The sequence below is a fragment of the Diplodia corticola genome (assembly GCF_001883845.1).
Source record: "Diplodia corticola strain CBS 112549 chromosome Unknown scaffold17, whole genome shotgun sequence".
In the NCBI taxonomy this organism is placed as follows: Eukaryota; Fungi; Ascomycota; class Dothideomycetes; order Botryosphaeriales; family Botryosphaeriaceae; genus Diplodia; species Diplodia corticola.
This window is the reverse complement of record NW_017971496.1, coordinates 475,187-489,474: the sequence shown is the minus strand read 5'-3', so window position 1 is coordinate 489,474 and position 14,288 is coordinate 475,187. Positions and strand designations below refer to the sequence as shown.

At 57.0% G+C, this 14,288-nt stretch overlaps 5 protein-coding genes across 5 annotated transcripts; all 5 read right to left on the bottom strand.

Annotated features, from left to right (window-relative positions):
- Positions 1 to 4: 4 nt before the first annotated feature.
- Positions 5 to 1,203, bottom strand: BKCO1_17000149 (uncharacterized protein; the record flags this gene model as incomplete). Its single annotated transcript, XM_020271614.1, has 5 exons — positions 5 to 286; positions 343 to 569; positions 624 to 911; positions 963 to 1,034; positions 1,086 to 1,203. The coding sequence occupies 5 exons, from the start codon at positions 1,201 to 1,203 to the stop codon at positions 5 to 7; spliced, it is 987 nt and encodes a 328-aa protein (XP_020131667.1).
- An 812-nt stretch (positions 1,204 to 2,015) lies between these two features.
- Positions 2,016 to 2,541, bottom strand: BKCO1_17000148 (uncharacterized protein; the record flags this gene model as incomplete). The annotated part of the gene is made up of 2 exons (XM_020271613.1): positions 2,016 to 2,035; positions 2,082 to 2,541. 2 exons carry the CDS (start codon positions 2,539 to 2,541, stop codon positions 2,016 to 2,018), a joined length of 480 nt encoding a protein of 159 aa, XP_020131668.1.
- Positions 2,542 to 4,987: 2,446 nt separating this feature from the next.
- BKCO1_17000147 (amino acid transporter) lies at positions 4,988 to 6,162 on the bottom strand (the record flags this gene model as incomplete). The annotated part of the gene is made up of 4 exons (XM_020271612.1): positions 4,988 to 5,278; positions 5,352 to 5,783; positions 5,837 to 5,990; positions 6,044 to 6,162. 4 exons carry the CDS (start codon positions 6,160 to 6,162, stop codon positions 4,988 to 4,990), a joined length of 996 nt encoding a protein of 331 aa, XP_020131665.1.
- A 981-nt stretch (positions 6,163 to 7,143) lies between these two features.
- BKCO1_17000146 (mucoidy inhibitor-like protein) lies at positions 7,144 to 9,729 on the bottom strand (the record flags this gene model as incomplete). The annotated part of the gene is made up of 1 exon (XM_020271611.1): positions 7,144 to 9,729. One exon carries the CDS (start codon positions 9,727 to 9,729, stop codon positions 7,144 to 7,146), a length of 2,586 nt encoding a protein of 861 aa, XP_020131666.1.
- Positions 9,730 to 10,359: 630 nt separating this feature from the next.
- BKCO1_17000145 (serine threonine protein kinase) lies at positions 10,360 to 13,163 on the bottom strand (the record flags this gene model as incomplete). Its single annotated transcript, XM_020271610.1, has 6 exons — positions 10,360 to 11,202; positions 11,326 to 11,614; positions 11,670 to 11,875; positions 12,074 to 12,558; positions 12,636 to 12,851; positions 12,992 to 13,163. 6 exons carry the CDS (start codon positions 13,161 to 13,163, stop codon positions 10,360 to 10,362), a joined length of 2,211 nt encoding a protein of 736 aa, XP_020131663.1.
- Between the last annotated feature and the right edge of the window lie 1,125 nt (positions 13,164 to 14,288).

Below are 14,288 nucleotides of genomic sequence, written 5' to 3'. Positions count from 1 at the left end.
GGACTTACGCAGCGGTAGCGGCAAATAGTTCGTGGCTTTTTGGTTGCGCGAATATCGAAATGGCGATGGGGAATACGATAACGAAGAGGAGGACGAAGACGACTTTGATTTTGTCGCTGAGGCCCAAGCTGAAAAGAAGACAGACGGGTATCATGAGTAGCGCGACTGTGACGAGAGTCACAATGACGCGAATCAAGGCGTTGACCCGGGTTTTGGAGAATAAGATGATTGGTACTTCTTCGGAGCCTTTAGCCTTTTCTGCTTGGGTTTTGGATACGAACATGGGCTAGAAGGAAGGATGAGCGCGCAAGCAGAGACGGATGTTCTGTCGAAGGGGCTTACCTGAAGCCACGATAGTGGTTTCTTTGCTAGAAGGGTTTCGAGGGAGACATGGAAAGGGGAGTCTTGGTCTTTGGCAAGAATGACGAAATCGTCCTCACGATTGAGGTAATCAATCTCTTCTTCAGCGAGCATTTTGGTGTTCCAGACAAAATTTATGAGCGACTGAAGATTCCTCTTGGTAGGCTTATCCATGGCGAGAGAATCGCGCTCTCGGGTCAATAGAGCATCTTCCAGGTGTCAGCAAACCGGACATGTACCGAGGAGGGTTGGATTGGACGTACCGTAGTGTTCCAGCTTTGCATCGATTCTTTCGATAAGTTCCTTGCGTGGAGAATCGCTCTGGGCCTCGTCATAGCTTATTGAAGCTAGCCGAAAACTGAGCTCGACCCTGTTCGAGGTGCTATCCCGCTCGTCAAGGTCGTCGAGCTCCTTCTCCAGTTGTGTCAGTTCATGCTGCCGATGTAGTAACACCCGATTCCGAAGCTGGCCGAAGCGGCGATACACTCGAAAATTTGAATCACAATCGATGAAGGAAGCAAGCTGTGGATATCCGGCCGGATAATCAGCCACTGGATTTTGTTAGCGGCGTGGCCAGCGGAACATGCATTCATCATCCTCACCCGGCTTCGCCTTTACATTGGCGAACCGACCGTCGGTCTCCGCCGGTTGCATTTGCTCAGAAAGAGTTAGGCCTAGCGATAAAATCAGTCTCAGTTAAACTCGATATGCGGGTGTTTTCTTACTTGACCCCGTCGCAAGGGTGGCCGTCTCGGCCTCGATTGTCGCCCCAGCCTTGATATCAGCCTTGCTATCAGCCTTGCTATCAGACTCTAGATCAGGTTCAGCTGCCATTGCTCCCATAGGTCCGGGGTGTCGTGTGCGGCGAGGAAATGCGACGATGCGTTGTTCGGGCACTGCGCCCGCTTCGGTCGCGATGTTCTCGCAGGAGAAAGTGCCAGGTGGCAGGGAGGCTTCACAGCCACACCAGGTCGCACAAGAATGGACCAAACGCGGCTCCCAGCCTTGTCGGGGATGCTAGGGGGTTTTGCCTCGTGAAAACGCGGAAGTTGCCAATTCGCTATGCGTCAGAGCTCTTAAGCTGCCTCAGCCGCCTGGTTCGTGAATACTGCTGAATGAGACGCTTGCGGGCAGAAGGCGCATCATAAGCGTCAGGGGTGTAGCCCGGCCGAGGGAGTAAGAGAAGCTGGGGGGCACAGCCTGTTGTCGTTTGAGCGGGACGGAGGGTTTAAATGATTGGGAGAGAAGATTAAGCCATTGCAGCCACGTTTGCCGCCGGGCGGATGATCGCGGGTCAGCAAGCTCGTCGCGTGCAAGGCAGGGTCAGATCGCTGCGGCTAAAACACATGAGGCGGATTTTGTCACGCTTAGGGTCTCACAAGCCGCGCTGCAACAAGACAATGCAGCGAGCCTCGCAGCCTCGTTAGATTAATTGACCCAGTTATTGGATTGGTCCCCACAATCACAGAACAGCGTATATTCTACAGCCTCAAATAAAAGAATGAAAACATCACACGGCTCAGTTTCTCCGTCATCCTTGTTTCAACAGAAGCCTAGTAAAGAAATCCGTCCGCCTCGTTGTAAACTAGAAAACCGAGCAATCAGCGTGCGCCGTTGGAATCAGATGCTCAAAATGTACATGGCAGGCGCCTTTACTAGTTCCATATGACCTCGCCTGGTCTTGTTAGCTATTGAGCGATAAAAGCCTTCCTTGAACTTACCAGCTGGGCCATAACGGTAATATCTTTGGTTGGCTGGGTCCCAAGTCCATGTTGAGTTCGTTCCTGATTGTTGCTGCTCCATCACTCCCGATGAATTTGAACTGTTGGAGCCTTGAGCATACGTTCTCGGTGTATATCGCTCTTGTGGAGCTGTGTCCGCCTGCCGTTGCGGCCGTTGCTGTTGCGGTGTTGTTTCTGGAGAGATTGCTTGACCTTCGGACGACGGTGGGTTGTAGCCGGTGAAACCTGCCGGCGTTTGTGCAACTTGATACGCCTGATGAGCTGTTGCAGTCCGGCTAGACTGCGTGCTGCCACTTGAGGGAGGTTTGGGGAACTGCAAGCTGGCCATTAGCTCATGGTTCCTGTCATGATTCGAGTAGAAAGATCCACTAACAGGTTTGGCCGTTGGCTTTTCTGGGACGTTAGAGTATGCTGTGTTATCCTCTGCGCTCTTCTCCATGTTAGCGCCGTTCGTTCGATGACTGAATTTCGGTGCCGTACACCTGCTTCGCGCCCTTGTCTCGCCCTTTGCTGGTCCCCGGGATTCTCTTTGAAAAATCCGGGTGCTTGCGGATAATGGTAGCTCATCGCGCCGGTGTATGCCAGACCAACGCAAAGAGTACGTAGAATATATCTCTGCGATGAGCAAAGGAACAATGAAGTGAGGCAAGGCTCGGGTAGTCAGAGGGCCGCATTGCTTTCCCTTGGGCGCGTGTCGACAAGATCGCTGAGGCTGTGAGTCGGTTGGCTTGACCAACTAAAAACTGTGAAACACTGGGAAAACCCGGGTTCCAATCATGGCCTTTGGGCTGAAGCCATATGTGCGTGGTCATCTGCGCACCCCTCTTCCATGGTGGTGGACACCCACACCTCTCGCGTCTAAGGCAACGGTGGTTGCCTCCGTGGTGCCTATTGTACCAAGTCGATGTAATTTGTTAGTTTCTCGGAAGTGTGATCGATTCCAGGTGGATACGGTGAATCAGAAAGGACTACGTAGCCATGCAGCCCCATCCAGCCTTGCAGATGACGGAAGGGTCAATGAATGAATGCCGCCCCCACACCGAGTGTTGTAATTACGCCTTACACGCACTTTCGTCGTACACATGTGATGCAAGGCAGCCCATTCAAGCCTTGCTGTTCGGAATGTTTCTCGACGCGCTCTGGCGGTCAGAAAATATAGTGTAGCCTGATTTTCGCGCCTCATTCTGCGAACGACACACTTATATTGGATGCCTTCACGAAACCCTTATCGGTATTGTGAATTCCTTCGGCTGCCTGCTCATGTCCGACGGAGATAACTAGTTCCCGGACGCGGGGTGTTGGGGCGGTTGCGGCATGGATCGACAGTGCGGGGTTGGATATATCTCAACCGCCTTATCGGCTGTGCAACTGGCGCCGTGCTGGTCACGTACGACGTTGTAGAAGCGAGACTTGCGTGATAATCAGCGTCAGACAATGATGCATGCGGGACGCGTTGCCCTTGCCAAGATTGGCACACTGCTCTGATTACAGGAGTTTCATGTGTGTCTGAATACGTATTGAATGCATAAATAGAACGGGGGTTTTTTCAAGGCTACCTCTAGGACGGAAGTGCACACACTTTAATGAGTATTAAAAGGCTTGATCCTCAGTCCTCGCATCGACCGCCAGGTAATTTGTCAAGAGACCACTCCAGTATCCTTTACTTCGCCTTCATTATCTTCGCTTACGAACGTTGACGACTTTGAGCATCGTAGATAACTCGTTGACGGGCGCTCACTGTTGTTTCATGGATGATGCCTAATAACACCGCTGTGATGATACCATTTCCTATCATTTATTGGATTGCTTTCCACTGTTGGATCCTTGACCCTGGTTGAGCTCCGGGATGTTGGGGGTCGCTGAGGCCACTCTATGCAATGTTAAAAATACGTCTCTAAAGTTCACTGAAACAATAAATGCTTATATTATTCTTTAAGCCCGAAGGTGTAACATGTAATTAAGTAGTGCCAATGTAAACGCTTGATTTAATACTAGTAATAAGTAAAGGTGCAAGAATGCCGATAGGCTTACAGGGATGGCCGCCATAATACTCGGTAGCGCCTACTTAATTATACGGTGACAGTGGTGTTTTCCCTATTCAGTTGACGGCACCTCCAAAAAGGGAATAAAAACAGACGAGTGGGGTGAAGGTGGGCGACAGTTTCCTCCTAGGTAGTCCTCGAATAGTATGGCAACCTGCACTATTTGATCTGCCTTCTTTGCTTTACGAGACTGCCGTCCTCAACAACTGTCGGTATATATCGTACTTTAACAGTTCGATAAGATTGGAGAAAACTTTTGAGGAATATCACCGCGCTGAAATTCTCCCTCACTTGCGACCCTCTGTGGCCGCTTTGGTCTAGCGAACTACACATCACACCATATACACAAAAGTCAGTGTACAAACCACACAAGGCGGGTGTATTGTTTTCTTAAATACTTGGCCTTGTCCAAATGGTTAATTTAAGTAGGGCGGTTCGGGTGGCAGGCGACAGTGGGAAACTATCCCTTCTTACGTTCCACAGCGTCACTACGTGCGTCTTGCTCTGGAAGCTCAGCGGCTCTGCTGCAGCGGTCGATTTAGTAAAACGGCACTGCTATGCAACAGTGACAACACGTTAGCCGCATCCACGTACATAGATTACCTTCCCTCATCAGGCGAGAAGCAGCACCTTTCATCATCTAGACCAGAAGAACAACATTACCTGCCTACGCTATTGAATTCTTCCCGCCAGTCCCCCTCACCACAATACGCCCCAACGCCGAGCCCCCCCATTCTGCCTTCCCAGCCATTTCCTCGCTCGTCATCATTCCGGCCTCAATCACACAATCCCCAACCACGCAGAAACCAACAACACGTACCACAGCCACACGGAGCCCAAAAATCAAACATACTCGGCACAAATCAAGTCGCCCCCCAAATCCATGACCTCGGCAATGGTCGCATTCGGAATGATGCCCACCATCCAGAGGTTGTGGTTCAAGGTAGTGACATTGGCTGGGTCGCCATCGTAGTTGAGGATATCGGCACCGGGGTACTCGAAATCGTTCTGCTCCAGGTAAGTCGTGAGCGGGACGTTCCGTCCGGTCATGTCGGTGAGGCGAGCCGTCAGGTTCGCGCTCTGCCACAGCCACCACAGGCGGTCGAGGTTGGTGTGGTGGAGGAAGAACAGGGGCTGGGGACCTGCGGTGTTAGCTGCGGGGCATCATTTTCACGTCAGGGTGTGAGGGCAAAATGATCAAACTCACGTCGCCGGGGCTGGACACGACATCCAGCATGGTGCCGCCGACGCCGGCGTGCCCCGCGGTGTGCGGGCTGCTCTTGTAGCACAGGAAGGCCTCGTCGTAGTCGGCGGACGCGTAGCAGGCGTCGATGTAAGTCGTGTTCGCCTTCTGGAAGTTGGCGCTGTCGAGGCTGCGGGCGAGGCAGTAGTTGGCGGCGCTCGACGTCTGGTTGATGTGCAGCGTGAGGTTCGCGAACGGGCCGTCGGCCACGCAGCCCGAGTCGCCCGCGCCGTCGCCGCCGAAGCCCGTGGCCGGGTCGAAGACGGAGGACGTGTTGAGCGAGGTGACGTCGAGGGATTCTTCCCAGTACGGCTGCGCGCCCGTGTAGTTGCATTCGGTTTGGAGGAGGAGCTCGTGGGCGCGCATGTAGAGCCGGTGCCAGGGGAGGAAGGCGCCCTATGGTTTGTTGGGTCAGTAGCGCTGGAGGGAGGTGGTTGGGATATACGTACCACGTCGTGGATGATGTTGGACTGGACGATGTGGCTATACATCAGCTCGTCCCATCTGTTCTGGGCGCCTTCAATGTCGAGCTTTGTCGGAGACGACATCAGGCAAAGCTCAGCGTCAATGTACGCCGCTTTCTCGCTATCACTGAGATTGTTCCTGGGCGACTGTTTCAGCCCGGTGTCGTTCCGAGTTCGCTTGTAGCTTCTTACCATGATTTGCGCTGGTTTTTGGTGGTACATGTTCCATTACGCTTTGCCAGCGGAGAACCGGCGGCCAAGTCAATGGCGGACGCAAAAAGAGTGACGACTGTCCACTTGAGAATGCCCATTGTGGCTACCTTCGAGCCCAAGCAGAACCAAAAATTGGACGAAGAATGAGAGACAACAGTGAAAAACGGGAGCGAGAGTGCCGATGGTAAAGCCAAGAGATGTCGGGGGAAAATGACTTTATACCTCAACGTCCTCAAACTTCTGATTGTGCGGCTCAAGGCCTTGGTCTCTATTACCAGGAACTTCTCACCAAATCCGCCGTTCCTGAGTGGACACCTGGACCGAGAGCCCAATCATGCCTTCTGCAAAGGCCGCCCTTACGCCGAGGCCCCATTGACCTTTCTGCGTACGCGTATGATCTAAGCCTATGTGGTGTAGATGGAGACTGAAGTGGCCAAGATCTGCATCTGTGGGGTAGATTTGCTATCGTGAATGCGTGGATGAAGTGCGTAAGCCGATCAAATTCGGACGCATCGATATACCCAGGGTCAGATATAATGCCGGCAGAGATCCATTCACCATTTGACTTCGCACTGCGCATGCACTCATCTGGAAGAGGCTGATACTCCTGACCCGTGGGTTTCAAGTGGGCCGCGGAGCTAGCTAGGTAAGGCGTCCTGTCGCGGCTGCGTCAGCTGTCTTAAGCTCAGCCGCGTTTCCGGTTTAGCACGTCGATCTCGATCTTCGATTTTATTCTCCGCAATCCTCAAACTGATCGCAAACCTTATCTTTCCCGTCCAACTTGCAGCTTCGCCAGAGTATCTGGTCAGTCGTTTCAAGCAATTGAATGGTGCGCAGAAGATCCAAGCATACCTCCACAGCATACACGAAAGACAAGATCTATGCATCGGCGGAGAATATTTCTCCCTTATACATGGCGAAAAAATCAATGCTTGACGGTTATTTCCTATATTCATACTATATACCTATCTACAGACCCTGGCTCGGTTATTTCGTCCTTTTCCTTCTCTCTATCCCAAAAGTCTCCAACCATCAAAATTCCCCTCTCCATCCCAAAACCCTCCCATCGTGCCCCACCACTACGCAAACGCAATCCTCTTATCCCCCGGCATCCTGACCTCCCACTCAAGCGGCAACCTACAGCTCCTCCCCCCCTCCAACTCGACCGTCCACTCCACCACATTCCCCTCCTTCATCTCCGCCGTCGCCTGCCCCCACCTCCCTCCCCCCTCCTCCGCCACCTCCCCCTCCGCCACCTCCCCCGCCACCACCTTCCCGCCACCCCTCCACAGCCCCCTCGGCACCAAAACCTCGACCCTCAACCTCTCCATCTCCGACACCGGCACCTGATCCCTCACGCACACCTTCACCCGCCCCGCCCGCGCGTTCGTCAGCGTCGCGCACCGCGCGTACCGATCCACCGCCTCGCGCTGCAAGCCGACACCCGCAAACAGCCCCGCTGCCGGCTGGCCGTCGGCGCCGCGCAGCAGCGCCGCGGGCGCGTACGCCACGTGCACGCCCGGATCGACGCCGAGGTCGAGGGAGAACGTCTCGCCGGGAGCGGTGCGCGGGAGGAGAAGCGATGACGACGACGACGACGACGATGACGACGACGAGGCGGTGGTGGTGCTGCTGCTGCCGAGGAAGGTGCCGTCGAGGGTGAGGGCGGCGGCGCCGGCGAGGAGGGTGAGGCCGCCGCTGGTGTTTGTGGTGGGGGGGTTGCGCAGCTCGGCGCGGAGGAAGGCGCCTTTGCGGAGCTTGGGGATGGCGAGGTGGGAGAGGGTGATGGAGGGGATGTGGAGGGTTGCGAGCTTGTGGCGGTGGGAGAGGAGAGAGGGGGCGAGGGTGCGTGTGCCCGGGAGGTCGTAGGCGGTTGTCATGCCCGAGTCTTCCCAGGTGGGGTCTTGGTGGAGGGTGTCGGGGTGGGCGTGAGCGGCTGGGGGGTTGGTGGTGGGTTGCGGGGCGGCGGCGGCGGCGGCGCTGCGGCCGAAGAGGCTGCCGGCGGTTGGTGGTGGCTGGGCGTTGTTGTTGGTGGTGGTGGTGTTGCCGAATAGACTGCCGCTGCTGGTCGCGGTGTTGTTGTTGTTGCTGCTGCCGAATAATCCTCCTGTTTGCGATGGTTGCGCGTTGTTGTTGTTACTGCCGCCGCCAAAAACGCCTCCTCCTTGCGCGGGTTGCGCGTTATTACTGTTGCCAAATAGCCCTCCCGTGGCTGGGGGTTGCTCGGTTCCGGAATTGGTGTTGCCGGCAGAAGGCGCTGCTGAGCCAAAAGCAGTCATAGTTGGGCCAGCGTTGCTGCTGCCGAAGCCTCTGCCGGGATTGTTAAATAGACTACCACCAGATGCAGAGCCAAGTTGGGACGGAGCTCCAAAGGTAGGCTTCCAAGTTGGGGGTGGGGGTGGGGGCGGCCGGCTTTGATGTGTTGATCTAGAGACGGTCAAGTTTTCAAAGAGGCCGGCGCGCTCGGGACCGAAAACCTCATATCGGTTGAAGTGGTCTTGGCTATGGCCATGGGAGATGAAGCTACCGCCAGCCAAGTTCTCCTGCGGGCTAAGCTTGGTATCCCAGAGATGCTCGTCCTCGTCGTATGCGTGCCTGTCCCTTAGGAAGATGGGCCACGGTCGGAGTTCGGGGACCTTGTCATCAAGCCCCGAGTAAGAGGTCTGAGAAGTGGAAAGAGTGATCTTGGCGTCCTTCCATGTCTCGGATGTCTTGTTGCTGAACTCGGCGTTGTAGATGATGGTTGCGGTCTTGTCCAGAGATGAGATGCTGACGTTGTACCGCGGAGACCAAGACGCTTCGCGGACCACGTACGACAGCGAGAGGCGCACCGTTTTCTCCGAAAAACTGAATGGAGCTTTCTCGTCGGTGGAGTCGAGCGAGCTCCGCCTGGACGACATGGGAGTATCCACGGGGGCTTCCAGAGTCAGCTTGACGCAGTAGAGCTTCCTCGGCCAGAACTTGGCCTTCTCGTCTCGCACATGCTTCCTCTCTCGCCGCCGTTGAGCCTTCTTCTTCTGCTTCTCTTCCGCTTTCTTCTTCTTGCACTTGCGCTCTTCCTTCGTCGCTTTCTGGAAATTCGCTTCCTTCTTCCTGATGTTCTTCTCCGACTTCTCAATCTCGTCCTTTGCAAGCGCCCACTGCGCATGAAGACGTGCTCTGTCACTACCATAGGTAGCAATAGCCTTGGAAGCATCTGCAGGCTCGTTGTGCTTCGCATTGATAGTCTCCATAAAGGCATTGAGCACGCGCATCTGGTCGTTGGCCGAGCTCTGCCTCTCGCGCGCATCCTCGAGCTCCCCCTTCAACCGCCTCAGCTCGCTAGCCAGGGCATTGAGATGACCACTCTTCCACTCGCCGTCGCTGGCATGGTCCCCAGAATCCGAATCCGAGTCGTCGCTGGAGAAGTGATCGGCGAACCTCTCGCGGTTGGCGACGAGCTCGACGCTCATGTCGGTGATGGTGGCAGCGCCATGGCCGTCGAGCTGCACGGAATGCTCGTCGGCAGCGGGCGTGATGCCGTAGATGGTTACCTCATTGAGGCCGGGCTGGAGCTTGACGTCGGCGATATCACGCACGACGTGGGCGCGAGACGGGTAAATGGTGACCGAAGTCGTGGGCAAGTCGTCGATGAGAAACTCCTGCTTGGGCATGTCGCCGGACATGGTGGATGAGCAACTGAATGGATGAATTGAGAAGGGGTGGGGGAGAAATGGTTTTATGGAAGGATGCAGGCCAGGCAGCAACTAGGCTGCGCTGGGCTGCGCCACAGGCAGCACTGGCACAGATCGCATACTGCCACTTCGCAGTTGCCTACGTGCAAGCAGCTGTTGCGTTTGTCAGCGTCTTTGTGGTTTGTGGATCCCCGGAATGAGGCAATGCTGATGGCGCACATCGTAGAGGCTATGTGCGCAGTCTGGCGTTGAAAGGTGTGGGGTTGCAACGTGCATGACGGGAATGGGGAAGCACATCAACCGGCAACGACTTTCAGAACATCCAACTTCATCAGTGGCGCCTGTGTCATCCTTCTCCACATATCCTACAAACCCAAAACTTTCCTTCATCAAAAGAAAACAAAACCCCCCAATCACCGCCCAAACCAGTACCCCAAGCAAAAGCAAGCCAAAGCAAGCCAACAAAAACCCCCACCCGCCCATTAACCCCCTCCCCCCAACTCCGTCACTCAAGCCTTCCCCCCAATCTCCCTCACCCGCCCCGCCCTCTCCTCCCGCCTCAGCAGCCACCCACCGGCCACCTCTCACACCCACCAGCCACCCTATCCGTACGTATAAACATCATTCAACACCGCCCGCCCAACCGGATACTTGTCCTCGCCCAACACCAGCGGCCTCGGCCTCGGCCTCTCCGCGCCCGGCGACGACAACGACAACGACGACAGCGGCGGCTGGGACGGCCACCACCTCTCGCAGCCCGCCGCGCACGCGTCGCGCGCCTCGGCGAGGAGGGCGGGCGGGGAGGGGCGGTCGGCGGGGAGCGGCTCGAGGCAGCGGAAGACGGTTTCGACGAGGCGGGGGGAGTAGTGCGGGGAGAGGGCGGTGCGGGGGAGGTATGAGGCCCGAGACGACGACGATGACGACGACGATGGGCCGGTGCTGGGCTGCTGGTATGCGCGGAGGAGGGAGGGCGTCCATGGCGGGGTCGAGGGATGGGGTGGGTTTTTTCTGCTTCTTGCTGGGGCGGGCGGGCGGGGTGGCGGTTGTTGCTGTTGCTGTTGCTGTTGCTGTTTTTGTGGGAGGGAGACAGAAGTGCGCGGCCAGCGCGTCGATGGCTGGGATGGGTAGGTTCGAGTCGTCGCGGTTGCGGCGGTGGTGGCGGCGCGGGAAGTCGTGCCGCACGAGCTTGTAGCACTCGTCGAGCCAGGCGGAGAGGGAGGTGTGGATGCTGGGGTTCTGGGCGGGCATCACGTAGGGTTGGGTTTCGGGCTGGGCGTGCGGTGGCAGCCGCATGCCGGTGTAGAGGACGAGCCCGATTTGCCATATGCTGGTCCAGGAGCGGCAGGGGTGGTCGACGGGGAGGGCGGGCTTGGGTCCGGGAATGCCCGGGACGGGGCGGTACGTTGGGAAAGTGGTGGTGCGGTAGTCGTTGCATTCGAGCTGGTCATCTTGTTGGAGGAGTTCCTGATGAAGTTGTCAGTGCTATCGAGTTTTTAGTTCGCGAGCGATGTAGTGGGAAAGTATGCTTGTGGGCTTGGCGTGGTGGCCATGGTCCTATCTGTTGTATTGGGAGGGAACTTGACTCACCCATGGCATCCAATGCGGTGTACCTCCTCCCCGTATGGCCGTGTCCGGTTCACCTGGCTCGGGATACTCGCAGACGCCGCCGAAATCAGCCATCTGCACTACCGGATAGTTCTGGTGCCAGTGATGAGAGGTGGCGGAGACGTCGGCATGATTGAGCAATATATTCTGGGGCTTGAGGTCAAAATGGAACATGGCCTTCTTATGCGGCGGCACGGGATCTTCCAGTGCGACTGCTGCCTCTGCAAGACAGCGGAGCAGATACCAAAGAAATGGTTCCGGAATCATGACGCTGCAGTATACAGTTAATCTCGGTCGTCTTGGAGAATGCGTTCACTCCAACCTACTCGTGTTGCTCGTAGTACTCATATAGGTCGTGCAAGGTGCCGTAAGGAGCGAACTCCAAATATGTACGTCCCAATTCCTTTTTGCGAGCGTTCTCGCCGAGGTATTTTACGATGTATTTGCTATCCACTCCCGCGTCGCGCAAAGATCGGAAATGTCGTCGCTCCTCATATTGGGACTGTTGCAAGTCTCTCTTGACAACCACACGCTATGTCGCAAAGGGCCAATCGTCAGTAATACATTCAATACTTTTCGATGACGAAGTGAGATGCCGGTCTCGGCCGTTTTGAGTACAAAGAAAAGCATAACTTGGACCCATCCCTCCCTTCGCAGATGCCTGCACAGGTGAAAGAAAAACAAAGGAAGGCAACAGACGTCTCCCAATGACAAAATGACAACCACTTACACCAAGAATGTTGCCCTGATCATCGGCCCATCGATAAAGCATAGCTTTTCCGAAAGTGCCCTGGCCCAGTTGCTTGTGCCATGTCCACTTGCCCCTGCTACTGCCGTCTCTAACAGCCTCGTGCAAATTCAAAGCGTCGCCTCGTTCTTCAGCATTGCTCGGCGCGTGCCACTGCAGACCGTTGTCGGCAGCACCGTAAAACATGGGCAGATCCGCCAGCCAAGTGTCTCTGGGAGGGTCCCATCCCCGCGAGTGGTCGATTTTGTACGTTTCGTTGATGAAGGGTGCTTTGCCGAGCGATAGGAGCGGGAGTCCGGGGTCATTGTTCGAGTTTGCAGGGCCCTGGCTTGCAGTGCCACGGTTCGAGTGTGTCGAGGGAGTCTTCGGGGCAGATGCAGTCTTCACAGAGCGAGGTCTACCACCCGTGATGGTCGCTGTACTTCCAAGTGCGTCGTACACGGGCTGGTAGCGTTCGCGAATATACTCTGGTACGCACACTTAATCAGCCACACTTGCGCCCTCAGGCCGGAACACGGCCAGCCCCTTTTCTCCGGCAACTGACCCTCGGGCCAATCGAGTTTCTGCGTCTTTCTGGGGCGCACCCTGCCTCTGACATAGTATATCTCGTCGGCATTGCAAAACACATCCATTGGCTCGGTGCGCACCGAAGGATCATCCCCTCGGCGAGGCCACAGCCGGCGTGATTCGGCTTCCCAGCGGCGTCTGATGATTGAAGGAAGCACCTTCCACTTGTTGTCACTAGCTCTGTCCCATTGTGCTGGAAATGCGGTCAGTGCCGGTCCCGCTCGTCAGCACAAATCCCTCTCACTGTCCCCGGCACGGAACCCATGCTGTGCACAGCTTTTATGCCGTGTCCTGAATCATGTTGGCGCCCTCGGCTCTTTCTCATTCACTCACATTCGCTGTGGCGGGCCAGCCGATGTCGGTCTCGGAGCCCTTGACCAATCTCGTGCCTCAAAAACTCTCTGACGGCGTGTCTGTAGAGCTCGCGGCCGCCGATCGGCGATCCCCTGGGCAGCGGCTGGGCCCGGAGAGGGAAGTGCGGTTGCAGTTCCGGAGCGGACGACATGGTGGCTGTGAGCGAGTGTTGGTGTGTCTCGTGAGCACACCACCAGGCCGGAAATATGCCACCAAATGAGCGTACAAGAACGGTCCAGCTGTCCGAGAAGGATGTGCAAGTCGTCGTGCCCCAGCTGAACAGGGAGCGGAACCATCACGCCAGCGTGTGAAGTGCGGGTCCGACTATAAGTGGCAGAGCTGACCACCCCCCCATTCTCGCAAGAACATGGCAAATGAAGGACAGGCGCGGCAGAACAAGGCCCATTGTGGTGGCCTCGTGCGGTTGCGGGCGCTCGGCGAGAGGAGGACAAAGCAAGGCTTCTTCTCTCATTGTCGCTCCCTTCCGCATGTGGCGGCAGCACCAAAGAGGAAATTCGCGGCGATACTCGAACGGGGGGGCGCGGCTCGAACGGGAGAAGCAGGCGCCGACTGTTCCGAACAATGAAAGCGGCATCGGGGAGCGGCGGTCTGAAGGGGTCCAGCAGGGCGGTGCCGGGGAGGGAGCTAGCTAGTGGGAGAGGAGGATGCTGTGGAGCCGGCGGGCGGGACAACAATACAACAGCAGCGCCGGGCGGCCATGCCGCCATACGGCTGCAGCACGCGCGGGCGGGACGCGCGGGCGGGCCGCGCGACTAAGACGGCGGCGAGACGGCACGCTTTGGCTAGATTCAGCAAACGGCCGACGGGCGAGTGAGGCACAGCGGGTTGAGGGGGCATGGGTGTTGATATACGGATGCTGGACAATGCGGAGAGAAGCACGAGGGGCGGCGGATGTTCCTCCGGGCGGCGGGTGTGGCAGCGGGCGCGATTGGGGCGGGATTGGGATGGCCCACTTGGGTCGGTGGCAGCGCCGTGGGTTTGGTGTCGATGATCTGCCCGCAGCTGAAACAGGCGTGCCAGGGCGTGCCAGGGCGTGCCGGGGCGCGCCAGGGGGGCAGGTCTGTCGGGCTTGGGCGGGCTTGGGCGCGGCACGGCGGGCGGGCAGCCGCTGGCGAGCAGCAGCCGGCCGGGGCGCGCGGAACGGGGCAGCGGGCGTCTGGCTGAGGGCGCGCGGCAGCCGGGGCGGGAGTCGAGTGGGGACTGGGCGGCGACGGAGAGAGTCAGGCGTGAGGGCGCGCAGGACCGCCTCCTTGGA